The sequence below is a fragment of the Rhipicephalus sanguineus genome, chromosome 2 (assembly GCF_013339695.2).
Source record: "Rhipicephalus sanguineus isolate Rsan-2018 chromosome 2, BIME_Rsan_1.4, whole genome shotgun sequence".
Taxonomy (NCBI): domain Eukaryota; kingdom Metazoa; phylum Arthropoda; class Arachnida; order Ixodida; family Ixodidae; genus Rhipicephalus; species Rhipicephalus sanguineus.
The window spans coordinates 130,586,966-130,600,861 of NC_051177.1; the positions used below are offsets into that span (position 1 = coordinate 130,586,966).

Sequence of the window (13,896 nt, forward strand, 5' to 3'; positions counted from 1 at the left end):
ACAGTGATCTAAAATGTCGCGTGCCCTTAACTTACCGTTTCTCCTGGAAAAAAAAGCGATCGAGCTGTCCGCGGCGACCATCCTGCCGAATTGCACCATTGCTTTCTTGCATTCAGCTGAATAAACATGAAGCACAAATTTGGAAATTTATTGGAAAAGCTCAGCACGCTTGCACACAGTAAAACACAGCAACGGTGACGAACAACAACTGCACGAGTTATTGCCCCTTAAACTGAGTCAATTTTGTGAACATCTGCCGGACCTGGACACTGTGCAGGCCCACCGTTGCCTGCTTTCCAACATGGAACAACCGCACGTAGCGTAAGTTTCAGCAACACTCCTAACAAGATGTATGTAGTGGTTGTCCATCGGACGGTTGTCGAACATATGGTCATGTAGCTCAGTGAAAAGCTGTTTGCCGTGAAAAGAATCAAGGACTTCATGCACAATATCTAGTAGCAGTGACTTTGATGCCAACTTGTTCAGGCGCACTGCAGTCCTGATCACAGACTCTGTTTTCTGACATATTTTCAACACACTTTCAGATGGGTATGTCAGCCCACCTCTGTTCTTTCGTTCAATAAGCGAGTGCGTGCTTCCTCGTTCTCTTGTAAGCAGTGCACTAGTGCAGTGCTCACAAGTCAATTTTGTGGCCAATTTATGTGCTACATACCCTGCCATGTATGTCACAATACGTCCACCACATTCACCAATGTAGCCAGGAGCTACGATGTAGTCGTGCTCAGCAGCTGTTATTGCAGACTACTCAACAGCATTGCTGTCTAGGAGTTGCCTCCTTTCTGCCGATATATTCAGCAGTTCGGTAGAAGGAGCCTTGGAAGTGCTGCTGCATGAAAGTATGGCGATGCTGTCTAGGCTCAAACAGTTGCCTGTTGAGACATCAGCCAGTTCATTCTGGACGATGACTTTTTTGAAAGCAGCACGAAACTGTTGTGTGGTCGGGTTGTCGTTATGTCCACCGTGTGCTCGAATCAGGCCAAAAAACAGTTCTAGGTGGTCCTGGCAAATTTTGTGGGCCGGAATGTACTTTAGCAGTCGTTTTTTAGAGACAACAAATTGAAAAAGACTAATCAGGCTTTGCATGCAGATAATGAAACCTAAGAAACCTGTTTTTCGGCCTGTTTCAATCACTCGTCTCCCAGTTCCAGGCTCCTTCAAGGAGGCGAGATAATGTGTTGTGTTTTTGAACATAGCATCAACGATATTCCTTTCACTTACAGGTTTCTTCCAACCTTTTTGATGTACACTTCTCGAATTCAGAACATCGAAGGTGTCATTGATCTTTAACAAAAAGTTTTCTGTTGCCTTTGAGCCACAAAAGTCTTCTATGCGAAGTTCCCTGCACTCAGCTAATGATGTCGCTACAGAAGTACTCATTACTTGGGCAGCGAGTCTGACCTTCATGGGCTGTCGTTGCCACTCAATGTGGGCTCTGCGCAGCTTATTCGCAAAGTGTAGGCCTTCTTTCTGCTGGACATTATGAAGACACTCAATATGCCCCCAAGCAACCGTTCCTCCCTGGTGGTCAATGAAACATTTCTTATGTGCCAGGGCATTTCTGACGAGTTTCAACATGTGGCACGGATCTAAAAACGCAGCTATTGGGTCTTGGTTTGCTGGATGGGGAAAAGTTGTTTTGAGATCACCCACATGCTGGAAATTGCACCCAAGCTCTTGTAGCATTGCCAGATTTGCAAGTGCGCCATCACAAGTAAGTGAAACCACCATAGCTCCAGCGTCATGTGCCTTATGGAGGCACTGGGTGACCAGGTTCGCTCTTTGTGTTCCAACTAGGCCATCCGCGAGAAAGCAACCTAGTGGCAACTTCCACCGTCCATTAATAGCGACAGCCATTATAACAAATGCAGATTTTGCTTGTGGTAGCGAGTCACTGTCAATACCTGTGCCAAAGTCAACAAACCCCTCAAAATTATGTTTGTTCCACTGAATGTTCTGCCGAATTGCCATTTCATCTACCATGAGGCTGGAGATAGTTCGATGCCCTTTGCTTGCCGACTCTGCACACTTCATTTTTAGTGCATTGAAAGCTTCTGTTGACAGCCCTGCTTGCCCATCAACAGTCTCGTACCACTTTCTGAGCGTTCTAGGATGTGGGAGGCACGTATCAAACACTTTCCTTACATACTGATAGGCTCTTGGAGAATAGAAGTTTAAAGTTAGTGCAAATGTTCTCAGTTCAGGGGAGTACTTATTTGGAGTGGTAGTTCCACCATGCTTAGTGGACTGCCTTTCAAGCAGATGCTTATTTGCAGTGCCTAGGCCATCCAGAACGGACACTTGCTCTCTGAGCAGGATATTCTCCTTGGTTAATTCTGACAGAACTTATTTAAGCTCAGCGTTCTTCTTTTGTAGTCTCCGCCTTGTTTGCTGCAACCTTTTGATACTTTTTCTCGACTGAGCTTGCAATGCAGAAAACCATGCAGCCCTTCCTCGTAAATAAGCTTTTTCAGGTGTGTCCTCCTATGAAGAGAAATAAAAAAAATATAGTGCATCATTAGAGTAATGCACAAGCCTCGCATATTGCACTTTGTGCATGTATAAAGCACAATGTACTCCGAGTGTCTCGAAGAAAGCAGAATAAAGCTGCTCGGTTTATGGTATAATTCTATTTGTATATAACATGAATTGTGTCATCTCCGATAGAAATGCTCAACATGCTATTACTCGCAATGCCCAGAAAATTTTTATCTTTTTCTCCCTCACTGTATAACAGTACCTCACCACTTGCCCAGTTGCATATTTTACCACTGCATACCTCACATTGAGTCTTAGACACCTACAACATTAACCCTATTTTTTCTTAGACAAAAAGTATAAAAATTTGTCTTTAACCTTATAAATAAGACAATAGAACGAGTTACTTTCCACAATCACTTCGATAACACAATCTTTATTTCAACCATCAATACTACTAATATATCTGGATCCCTTACACTTTCAGTACCTAAATTTGCATTGTCAGCTGACTGATTTGCAGCTGCTGTTTTCTTTATACTTTGCTAATTGAGAACATCTGTAAGAATGTTTAGCTTGCATTAGTGTTTCTCAACTTGTAATAGCTGAGTGCTGTTTTACCAACAGTATAGCTGTTTTGTTTGTCAAATAATCATGCTCTAGTTCACATCCTCCCATGTGATGCCCCCGGTGGTCCCTTAAAGCATTTGTATAACAAGTCAATAAAACTGACTCACCGATTCTCTTCTGGTAGCTGCAAAGGCATCCAAGCAGGAGATTCCATAACAGGCTTCTCATCTTGATGTGCAGGCCACTCACACACTTAAGAATTCATTGGGTTTATTGATTCGTTTGCATACAGAGCACAACGCTAATTAGTGGATATTAGTAAAAATCGTTGTTGCAGGATCAAACTAAGTCCACTCACACAGTGTGTGTGCCTGCACATGCTTTGTTAAATGGTAATCTAATACAGTAAAAGCTCATTAATTCGAAATCGAAGGAGATTACAAATTTGTTCGAATTAAGCGGAGTTCAAATTAGCGCGCAGGTGCTTGAATGAACGGATATTGCACCACACTACGCGGGCGGAATTCAAAGAAGCCACCACCGGACTCGTTACTGCGAATTAGCTGCTACCACGCTTTTGCGGCAGATGATTTTGCAGATTAGGTTGATGGAGCTCTAACAGCGATTAATTTATCAGTCAATGATGCGCCAGAAACAAGCCCTGACATGCATTCATGTGAGCAGTGAGCCTTAGTGCCAAATATATGATGCTCTTTATGCTTTCAAACAAGTTTACTTACATGGCAGAGTTAGCACAATCATAATTGAAATTAATCAGTAATTTACATTTGCTTGCATTTCTTTTGTCACAACTCCATGATCATCGTTGGCAGCTGGCCCAAGAGCTCCAGCACAGTATCCGAATTCTCAGATGCTGAGAAATGGTGCGGTTTCATTGCTGTGCATCTCCAATAAATTTGTTCTGGTTTTGCATCACGTTGTGATCACTTGGGACAGACTACTATAAGGAGCAATAAAAACTAGGGGCTCCTAGTTCGAATTAACCATCGTGGATACTGATGTGTTTGAATTGTCGGAAGTTTTCCCTATGGAAATACACAGGGCTGTGCTGGAACAAGGGCGTCAGTTCAAATCAACTGCAAGTTCGAATTAACAAGCTTTTACTGTAGTGCATGCTGTGGGTGGGTCATTCACACTATTATATATATATATATGCATATGTACTATCCTCGTCAAATGAAACCTGAACAGCGGCAAGCCTTTGCAACGGTATAGTGCGTGTCGTCCAGTTATCTTCTCTTTTTTTTTTTTACTATGGCCAGGTGCGCATATGCCCAGTGCGGCCAAACCGGATGCGCGTACATTTGAATGGTGATGACTGGACGGCGCGCACTATACCGTTGCAAAGGCTTGCCGCTGTTCGGGTTTCATTTGACGAAGATAGTACATGAGCATATACACAGGGCTATGACATTCATGGTGTTGAATTGTGCTTGCAAAATAGGCACGCTTGGCAGAGCAGGTTACCATTGGTCGTCTCCTTCTCCTTGGTGTCTCAACAAAGGCAGAGGTGGATGGCAAAGTGGGAAGTTCCTGCACAGTATAAGCAGTTTGCTGACACAGCCCACTTAAAAAATGCCTGTGGCCCCATTCGTCTTCCCTTCTTTTCATGCCTCACATCATGACATAATTAGAAATGAAGCAGAACAGGAGCCTAATCGCATGACTGCTTGACATGCCCTCAGTTAGACCACAGAGGCAGCTTGTGTGCATTAGATACCAATACCTCGTGACATCATTGGAAAAGAAAGCAAAGTTTACTTATTGTTACAGTCTCTCACACTTGCCAGCATGTTGAGGCAAAATTAAATGTTTACATATTTTATTAACTAATGTGCTGATTTTCATAATCTTGAAGCATTGCACCAACAAAAGCGAGGGGCACAACAGTGTGGCAGCATGAATCCGCCTCTGTCATTAGAGTCACTGGAAAAATTTCAGAGTATCGCATCTGTTTTCCGCGCGCCGCCGCCGACGCGATTGGTTTATTCGCATCACGTGACCTCTCGCCGCCATATCCCTTCCAAGCGCTTTGGGTGCAGGCGCGTTCAATGCAGAGCGTGGCCGGACATTTAGCAGTACCACGGTCCCCAGAAGTACTTCGTTGCTTTTTTAAACGCGTCATGCAGACAGGGGCGTAAGCAGACATTTTTTTCGGGGGGGGGGGGGGCACGGGCCCGGGCCCGGTGTGCCACCCCCTGGCTACGCCACTGCATACAGATGCCAGAAGAGAGTAGCTCACCATCAATTGAATGTTACTGGTGAGCTATAGAAAAAATGGAGTATTTGGGGAGTATTTCTGCCACACAACAATAATCGTCATCTGGCTTGCTCGCGTTTCCTTTCTTGAAAACCCGGCTCTCGTCACTTTCCTGTCAAGAATGCTATGTCACGCTGATAACGCGCGTGCCGTTCGTGATCGGGAAGTCCCGGGACCGCGGTGATAACGCGAGGAAAGTACGCGCGCTGGATGACGATTATTGTTGTGTGGCAGAAATATTCCCCAAATACTCGATTTTTCCTTAGAGTGTACTCTGGGAATCTCGTTTGCCGTGTGGGAAAAATTAATGTCAAAGAACGCCGTTCTACGTGGCTGCATAGTCGGCCTGAACGAATTCGCCCCGCTCGAATAACACTCCTTCCTGCAGTGAACTACGCTAACTTTGCTGGAAAAGATCTTATGCGACAGGATACTTCACCTTTTCGGTTCGCTATGGTCAGCGATATTGAAAACTTCAAACCTTTCTATTTGCTCGGCTGTTTATATCTCGATCTGTTGAACAGATTACGCATGCTATCCGAGTTATAAGCGTGTCACGCACGAGAGCGATATCGAAGATTTATTAAAATAATAACTGTTTACTGGTATACCTTGAAGGCAATTGTGGCATGATCTTTGGCATTGCACAAAACAGAAGCGTGGAACTCTGTTGATAAACTTGGTATATAAGGCAATGTTATCAAACGTATTTTTAAATTTGTTGCAAAAAATGCTGCTAATGCTGCATGCACCGAGCGCACCCTTAAAGTACTGCATAGTCGGTGAGAAATGAACACAGAAAAAAAAGCAGATCCCACGCATTAAGGGAGTCGATTTTATGCGAGCCCTAGGTCTGTATACATACTGCGTTGCAGTAGCATACGCTTTAAAAATTCCGGGATGTGCTATTTCTGATCAAAAGAACATAAAGCACCGTGCCGAGGAAGTTTTAATAAGAGTGCATTATGAAAAAAAAGTGCAGCAGTGCAGAAACCGAACCCCAGCTGTTTACGCGCTGGCAACGCCAAAAAAAAAACTGTTTGTCGGAACACAGCAAGATATTTGCAAATTCATTGCACCGTTGGGAATATTAAGGAGACAAGCAATAGGAAATGAAACAATTAAGTAGTGGTGTCAATCATTTTTGATGGCCTATTTTCTACATATCGTAAGATAAGATGCACCTTACCTACCACACGCCGATTCGCCCGTACTTTCGGCTGCTGGCATTCCAAATCAAGACGTCGCGCACAACTTCCAATTACCGTACACACACAACTTCTGTTACGCATATCAACCAGTTGAACAGCAAGCACGGTGCGCAAGCAAGCTATGCGTGAGCGATCAGTCGAAGGGCGCAATGTTGAATGTTCTCGATGTTGTTCGATAACGTTCTCGAGTGCAGTGAACCTGAACACCGACTGCAAAGCTAGCGCAAACAGTCAAGATTCACCAAATGTCGAAGTAAATGGCATCTCGCACGATGTCACTGCGCTAATGCAACTATGTTTACAGATCCGGACCTAGCGAACACGCCCGGGCCCGACACGAAAAGAGACCGATGAAGCCGCGAAGAGAGATCGCGAGCACGTGGCAAGATTCGCCGTACGTTTCATTAGTTACACCGCTAACCGCGCAGTCGATCCATACCTGTCGATGACTCGAAATCACTTCTGATATCCTCTTGAAGAAACACACACACATAATGCCGTTCTGCCGAGCGTAACACGGCACTGAGGCTAAAAGATCGGTCACTTCACAACACACGCTAGCAACGCGCCGGACGGTCTGGAAGGGACATGGCCGCCGCCACCCAATGTTGCCCGCGTGCAGCCTACCTTTGCGGTACTCTGATTTTCCAGTGACTCTATCTTTCATTTTCCTGTGCTGCCCTCTGCCGTTTTAGTAGGACTTTGTTAGGGGCCGGCTGGTATTGCCAAAAGCAAAGCCTTCGAGATTAATGTTCCGCGACCTTTCCGCTAGGGGAAGGACGCGTGTGCCAGGCTAACGTGAAAAAGGCGGATTCAGAAACCTTTGAAATTCCTGCATGAATTTTGGGTAGTTCATTGCCTTTCATAAGTGCCCACTCTGACATATTTTGAGACCTTCGCATACAGCCACAGAAAAAAACACTTACCACTAACTGTTATGAAAAATAAATTGAAACAAAATACAGATGGCAATATGATTTTTGAATATAGCATCCATGCATTTAGCACCTGATATCTCTGGCAATGCTGTCACTGAACCTGTTTCAATGCCCTACAAAAAATTTAAGTGTTGATGACTTGTAGCCACTAAATCGCATATTGTAAAGTACCTGTTGTGATGGGTCTGGCAGAGTCTCCTGGCTGTCAGCAACATCCATAGGCTCCTGAAAACAATTTTATATTGCAGAAACATGCTTGTATACCAAAGCATGACTGCTATTTTATTTTAAGCAGCTAATAAAAATGAAGAAGCATAACATTACTAGAGCGCTTTGAGTGCTGCCTGAATGTTTAACGGTCTCCTGACAACAAAAGTCTTTTTTACCGTAATTTGTAACTTTGTAATGAAGCTCTAGTAATCCAGAAATTGAATCGTAAATGTTCTAGCACATTGTATAATTAATGCTTGCATCGTTAACTGACAACAAATTTGCATCAGTTTGAAACACCCGCATAAATACCATAATAAACTAGTGGCCCACAGCCAGGGAGCACTTAAGGTCATGTGCACTCAAGCTTCACTGTCGTTGAAAGCTCAGTAGTCAAATCGGTGCCCCGTGCACAATAAAGAATGAAAAGATGTGCTTCAATACTGTCCTCTCCCCTCTCCCCCCCTCCAAGAAAACAAACAAAGAAAAGCATTCCTGGCTGAAGCAGCCAGAACTGAGCACTACTACGAGACAGCATGATAGGTGACAAACAATAGTCCTTGCCAGATGCCAGTCGGGGTATTGTGTGCGCCCTGCAAGTACTCTCTGATTTCGACAATACTCCCTTTACTCATGTAACATCACACGGGACCTCTGTCTCCGACATACTAGTGGTGACGTTGCGAGGTACTGAAAATTCAGATGAGCACTCACGCTTACATTAAAACCATATTAAAATATCTCAAGGGCAATGTTCATTACTCATAATCGGTCAGAAGTCCCCACGCATCCAGGATTATAAAACAACACAACCATTTCGAGTTTCCAAACTTGGCGTCAGGGGTCCTATAGGGCAAATTGCTAGAGCGTCAAAACCATTCAGAATAATGTCCTTGTGAGCTGGTGCCAGAAGCAATGCTCTACATAAAATTTATCTGTTGGCTACTCGTAGTCCCAAAATCACATGTTGCGACGTACCTGTTGTGATAGGCTCGGCAGAGACTCCTCGCTGTCAGCGACATCCACAGGTTCCTGTGAAAAAAATCTTGTAATGTAGAAACATGCTTGCACCCAAACACAACTGGTTATTTATTTCAAGCAGCTATGAAAAATGACCGAGAATCATAACACTACTAGAGTGCGTAAATTGCTACCTGAAGGTTTAAGGCAAATTGCTAGAGCACCGAGGCCATTCGGACTAATATTCCTGTGAGCTGGTGCCAGAAGCAATGCTCCACATAAAATTTATCTGTTGGCTACTCGTAGTCCCAAAATCACATGTTGCGACGTACCTGTTGTGATAGGCTCGGCAGAGACTCCTCGCTGTCAGCGACATCCACAGGTTCCTGAGAAAAAAATGTTGTAATGTAGAAATTGCTTGTACCCAAACACAACTGGTTATTTATTTCAAGCAGCTATGAAAAATGGCCGAGAATCATAACACTACTAGAGTGCGTAAAATGCTACCTGAAGGTTTAAGGCAAATTGCTAGAGCACCGAGGCCATTCGGACTAATATACCTGTGAGCTGGTGCCAGAAGCAATGCTCTACATAAACCTTATCTGTTGGCAACAGGTAGTAACAAAATCACATATTGTAAAGTACCTGTCGTGATGGACCTGGCACAGACCCCTGGCTGTCAGCGACATCCACAGGTTCCTGGGAAAAAGATTTTAAACTGTAGAAACATGCTTGTACCCAAACACAACTGGTTATTTATTCCAAGGAGCTATTAAAAATGACGGAGAAGCATAACACAACTAGAGTGCATTGATTGCTGCCTGAAGTTTTAGGGCAAATTTCCAGTGCGCCAAGATGATTCTGACTAATATTACTGTAAGCTTGTACCAAATGCAATGTCTTACAGAAAAATTAATCTGTTAGCGACTCCTTGAGTGACATAAGTACAGCCACTCTAACGCCTCATGTAGTTGTAGTCACAAAATGGCATATTGTAATATACCTGTTGTGATAGGCCTGGCAGGGTCTCTGGGATTTCACTTAAATCCATAGGTTCCTGGAAATAGATTTCTTTTGCAGACACATGCTTGTACCAGAACATCACTGGTATTTTATTTTAAGCAGCTATTAAAATTGAAGAATAAGCATCACATGACTGGAGTGTTTCGAGTACTGCCTGGAGGATTAAGGAAAATTGCATATGAACTCTGCAGAATCCCGCAAGGTGGCTGAAGGGTTAAGAAATGTAAGATACACAACCACCTGTTGATAGCACGAAGCCGCAAGAAAATCCACACGGACTTCTCAGTGCCCGAAGCAGCTATGAAAAGCAACTATTTATGAAAACTAAGAAGCTTTCTTAACGAATAAGAAAGATTGCTGGTGTGTCAACACAATTTGGATAGAAGTCCTGTCAACAGATACAGGAAGGAATGCCTTAAATAAAAATTTATCTGGCTGTGACTCCCGCTGCGACTCAAATACAGCCACTGTCCTTGTTCGGATAGCTGTGAGTAATCACGAAACGGCACTGTCATGTGATACCTGTTGCTGCGGAGAGGCTCCAGGAGGGCTACTCAGGGCTGTCATTTCTGGCTGGGTATCCTGCTGAGCAGTCGCAGCAGTACCTGCACCACCTCCTCGCTGCTGTGAAAGGGGTGTCTGTTGCAAATGAATAATGAGGTGCATAACAGATTTAAAGTGGCACACAGGCCTCCGTTGTAGTTAACAAAACGCAAGTAACTCAATAAACAGGAATTCACAGTATAGCAGTTCTACAATATTATAAAGGAGAGTAGAGGGGTTCACTTTGCTCAGGCTTGCCAAGCTGTCACATGGAGCTCTCCATTAAAAGTTAACGTAGAATGTGTACGAAGGACAAAAAATGGAGAACTGCGATCAAAGCTTTCCATCACGCAGTGCTTTATGCCGTTATTTTTCCCTTTATGCTGCCTGTTTTAGTTTCATAGCGTGCAACATTTACTCTGTGCTTCATTTTTCTAATTAATCCGTCAAATAAATCACAGTGCTCTGCAAGCAAAGTATCTATTACTCACAGTTTCCTGGTTCTAAGGCAAATGCATATGACAACAGAAATGCTGAACCAAATTAACACACCTATGCGTCTCTGTTAACACATTTGCATGCAATAAATAGCAGCTACACACTATGAATAATCACAGGGATGGCAATGCTGCAACAGAGCACAATACAGTGCTCAAACTTGAATGCACTGTAATTCCTAAATTTGTGAAGTAGGACTAATTAAATGAAATTTTGACAAGTGTAGCTTATTTTTTATCAATGCTTCAGAGCTTCTTACTTGTTTAAAAATAAAGGGGCGCATTATGTAACAGATAAACCTTTGTCAGCTAGTAGAACATACATTTCTCATAAATTGCATGCAGTCATATAATTAACTTCATTGTGATCTGCATGACACGACAGCACTGTAGCCTCGCCAGCGTAATGCTTAAAGCAATATATTCATTTTTTTTCCATTTCCTGTACAATCCGCCGAATAAATATGCCGAAGTACGAGCACGCATTCAATTTACGCGTCGCCCTATTAAAAGTTGAGCATTTAAATCTCCAGGGCGCAGTTATTGCGGTCTCTCACCGGGGCAGGGACGGCATCCTCGCGGAGGCGAACTACCAGCGGCGACGCCCGATTGAAGTGTTCAAGTGCAAAGTGTTTTGAGCACACACAAGCCGACTTCGCCGGTTCCCAGTCGCGTTGACCGGGTCTTATGGCTTCGATCCATAGCCTCCGACGACGGGGATCTTTGGGAAAGCTGTTTGAAAGCATGCAACAATACATACGCGCATTCGCATACATTAATAACAAATGGACAAACAGCCACGAATAAATTGAAACACCGCGCAACCACGACGTGGACAAAGAAGACGAAAAGACAAACACGACACGATCATTATGATCGTGTCGTCTGCGTCGTCGTTGCGCTGTGTTTTTATAGTCAAGAAGAGTCACCAACTGGCCCAGCTTTCCATTCCTCTACAGCATGTTCTACAGCCATGAATAAAGCAGAGGAACACTACGCTCACGCATGCAGTATCGTGCATTATGTTCTGAGAGCTAGCGCATGCGTTTACTTTCGATCATGCGTCAAATATAAAGCAAATGCAATACGCTTACGCGTGGAAGGTGACGCCCGGTTCCTTTCTTATCCCGCGCGAGCGGCACCCGGGCACACTGCAAGAAGGCACTGCCGCTCCTTTGTTCTTCCTTCGATACAATCACATGCTTCGTTCTCCGGCTCGTCTGTCAGCTGACGGCGCCCCGACGCTCTACAGGCGCGACGTGATAGTCTGCTAGCCGCTAACGACGCATGCGTCAGCGAGTCAGCGTGCCCAACCTTGCGAGAAGGAGCCTCCTCTACCCTTCCCTACTTCCGGCTTCAAGAAATGTGACGTAACTGCCTCTCCTTAGTTTATTCCTTCCTCCATGGTGTTCACCATCGTGTGCTTGAACCTAGAAAAGAATGTTTGTGATAACAGTCGGCCATATTTTGTGTGAAAAAATCTCGTCGGTATGCTTACAGCCTGCCTACCAAAAAAACATATTGCGGGACCCTTAAACTTCGCCTTTAAGAATTGAACGCGATAGCGATATCTGCGCGCACGCACGCACGCACACACCCACCCACTCACTCACACACACACTCACACACACACACACTTGTGTGTGTGTGCGTGCGCGCGGGCAAGAGAGATACAACGGGAAATTTCGAGACGCTCGCCATTGCGTTTCCTCAATAACAAATCTACCTCTCTCTCAACAATTAACACGGCTCTGAATGAGAAGCAGGAGAGCATGGTTTCACCATGTTTTCTTCGTTCACACCGCTCTCGTGCGGTTTGTCCCACAACTACTTATTGATTTTTAATACCCAGTGCATTTGCTTGCCCACATTCACCAACTTTTCAACTTAACAAAAAGGAAATTGTAGTAGCCATTCATTCGTCATCAACTTCATTCGTTATCATCCTCAAGCGGGCTCCGGTGCTTCGCATTTCATGTGAGTAAGCCAAATTTGACACAGGCTCATAGATAAATTGACTGTTGGCGTAAAAAGCTGTTGTTGTCGTAAAAGAACTCCGAGTCAATATAGGATCCTTGTCATTCATTCAAACATTGTATGGACACGTGGAAGCGCTTGTGGTTGGCAAAAGCATGAGCACAAACGTGATACCGTATAGCTTATGGTATACGATTCGAAACAAATTAAGCCTCCGTAATTTACATTGACAAGCTTTTGTATCTTTCTTTCCGCGCTCAGTCTGAGCCTTTGCACAAGGTTTACTTAGAAGATTCAGTTTTAGCGAACATATGTGTCAGCAGAATGCTATAAATTTGTTTCATTTTCATGCATTTTTATGTGCGCCTGCACTTCATAGTAGCCCCAACGCCGTTTCGGGAGCTGCACAATAATTTCGACCGCCTGGGATTTCATAACGTTAGCCTAAGATACTTTTGCTTTTCGCCCCAATCAAAATGCGGCTGACGAAGTACGAAATCAAACCAACGTCTTCTAGCTAAGCGGCGCACCACAGTAAGCGCTAATCTACCACGATCGGATGTAATGTACACAAAAGTACGCGCGATACCAAGACAGAACAAGAATAACATATTCACCTGGTTGCGTGATTGCAAATGGCAAGAGAATGCACTAGCGTTGATTATACAACCAAGTCTATTGCAGCAGCTAGTAATAACAGAGCCAAAGTCAATATTGGTCTGGACTAGTCACCATAGGTCGGCAAGCTCACTCGTGAGTGGACTTACTCAGTCTCACTCAAACTCAGATCGAGGCGTGAGTCTGAGTCTGATTAAGTCCGGGTGAGTGATATTTTGGTGAGTTTGAGTCCTAGTGAGTCCGGTCGAGGCAATTGAAGCGAGTCTGAGACCGAGTGAGTCTGGTTCAGGAACATGTTGGTGAGAATGCGTCCGTGTGAGCCTTAAGTGCAAAATATATTTCATCAGTGAGTCCGAGTCAGCTCCATATTTTCGGCGACCTATGCTAGTACCAGAAACAAATGAGTAAGTTTCATCGTGGGCACATTTTAGGGGCGAAGCTCCTTAGGGTGTGGGTCGTTCCCTCCTCTGTAGTAGTAGTATGTAGCCAGCTCTAGTTTAATTAATTGCTCACTAGATGGCGTTTCATGTATTTCTTAGGGCTCTAGTTTATTGAATTGCTCACTAGATGGC

General features: G+C 44.2%; 1 protein-coding gene across 2 annotated transcripts; it reads right to left on the reverse strand.

Moving 5' to 3' along the window:
- Positions 1-4,368: 4,368 nt before the first annotated feature.
- On the reverse strand, positions 4,369-12,131 carry LOC119381283 (uncharacterized). 2 transcript variants are annotated; one of them, XM_049412609.1, is made up of 8 exons: positions 11,824-12,131; positions 10,212-10,328; positions 9,670-9,723; positions 9,312-9,365; positions 8,999-9,052; positions 8,685-8,738; positions 7,668-7,721; positions 4,370-4,620 (listed from the first exon to the last, which is right to left on the reverse strand). In XM_049412609.1, exons 2-8 carry the CDS (start codon positions 10,254-10,256, stop codon positions 4,420-4,422), a joined length of 516 nt encoding a protein of 171 aa, XP_049268566.1. In that variant the 5' UTR covers positions 10,257-10,328; positions 11,824-12,131; the 3' UTR covers positions 4,370-4,419. The 2 variants fall into 2 exon arrangements, with proteins under 2 accessions (XP_049268567.1, XP_049268566.1); XM_049412610.1 differs by lacking the exon at positions 8,685-8,738 and having other exon boundaries at positions 4,369-4,620.
- Positions 12,132-13,896: the final 1,765 nt, after the last annotated feature.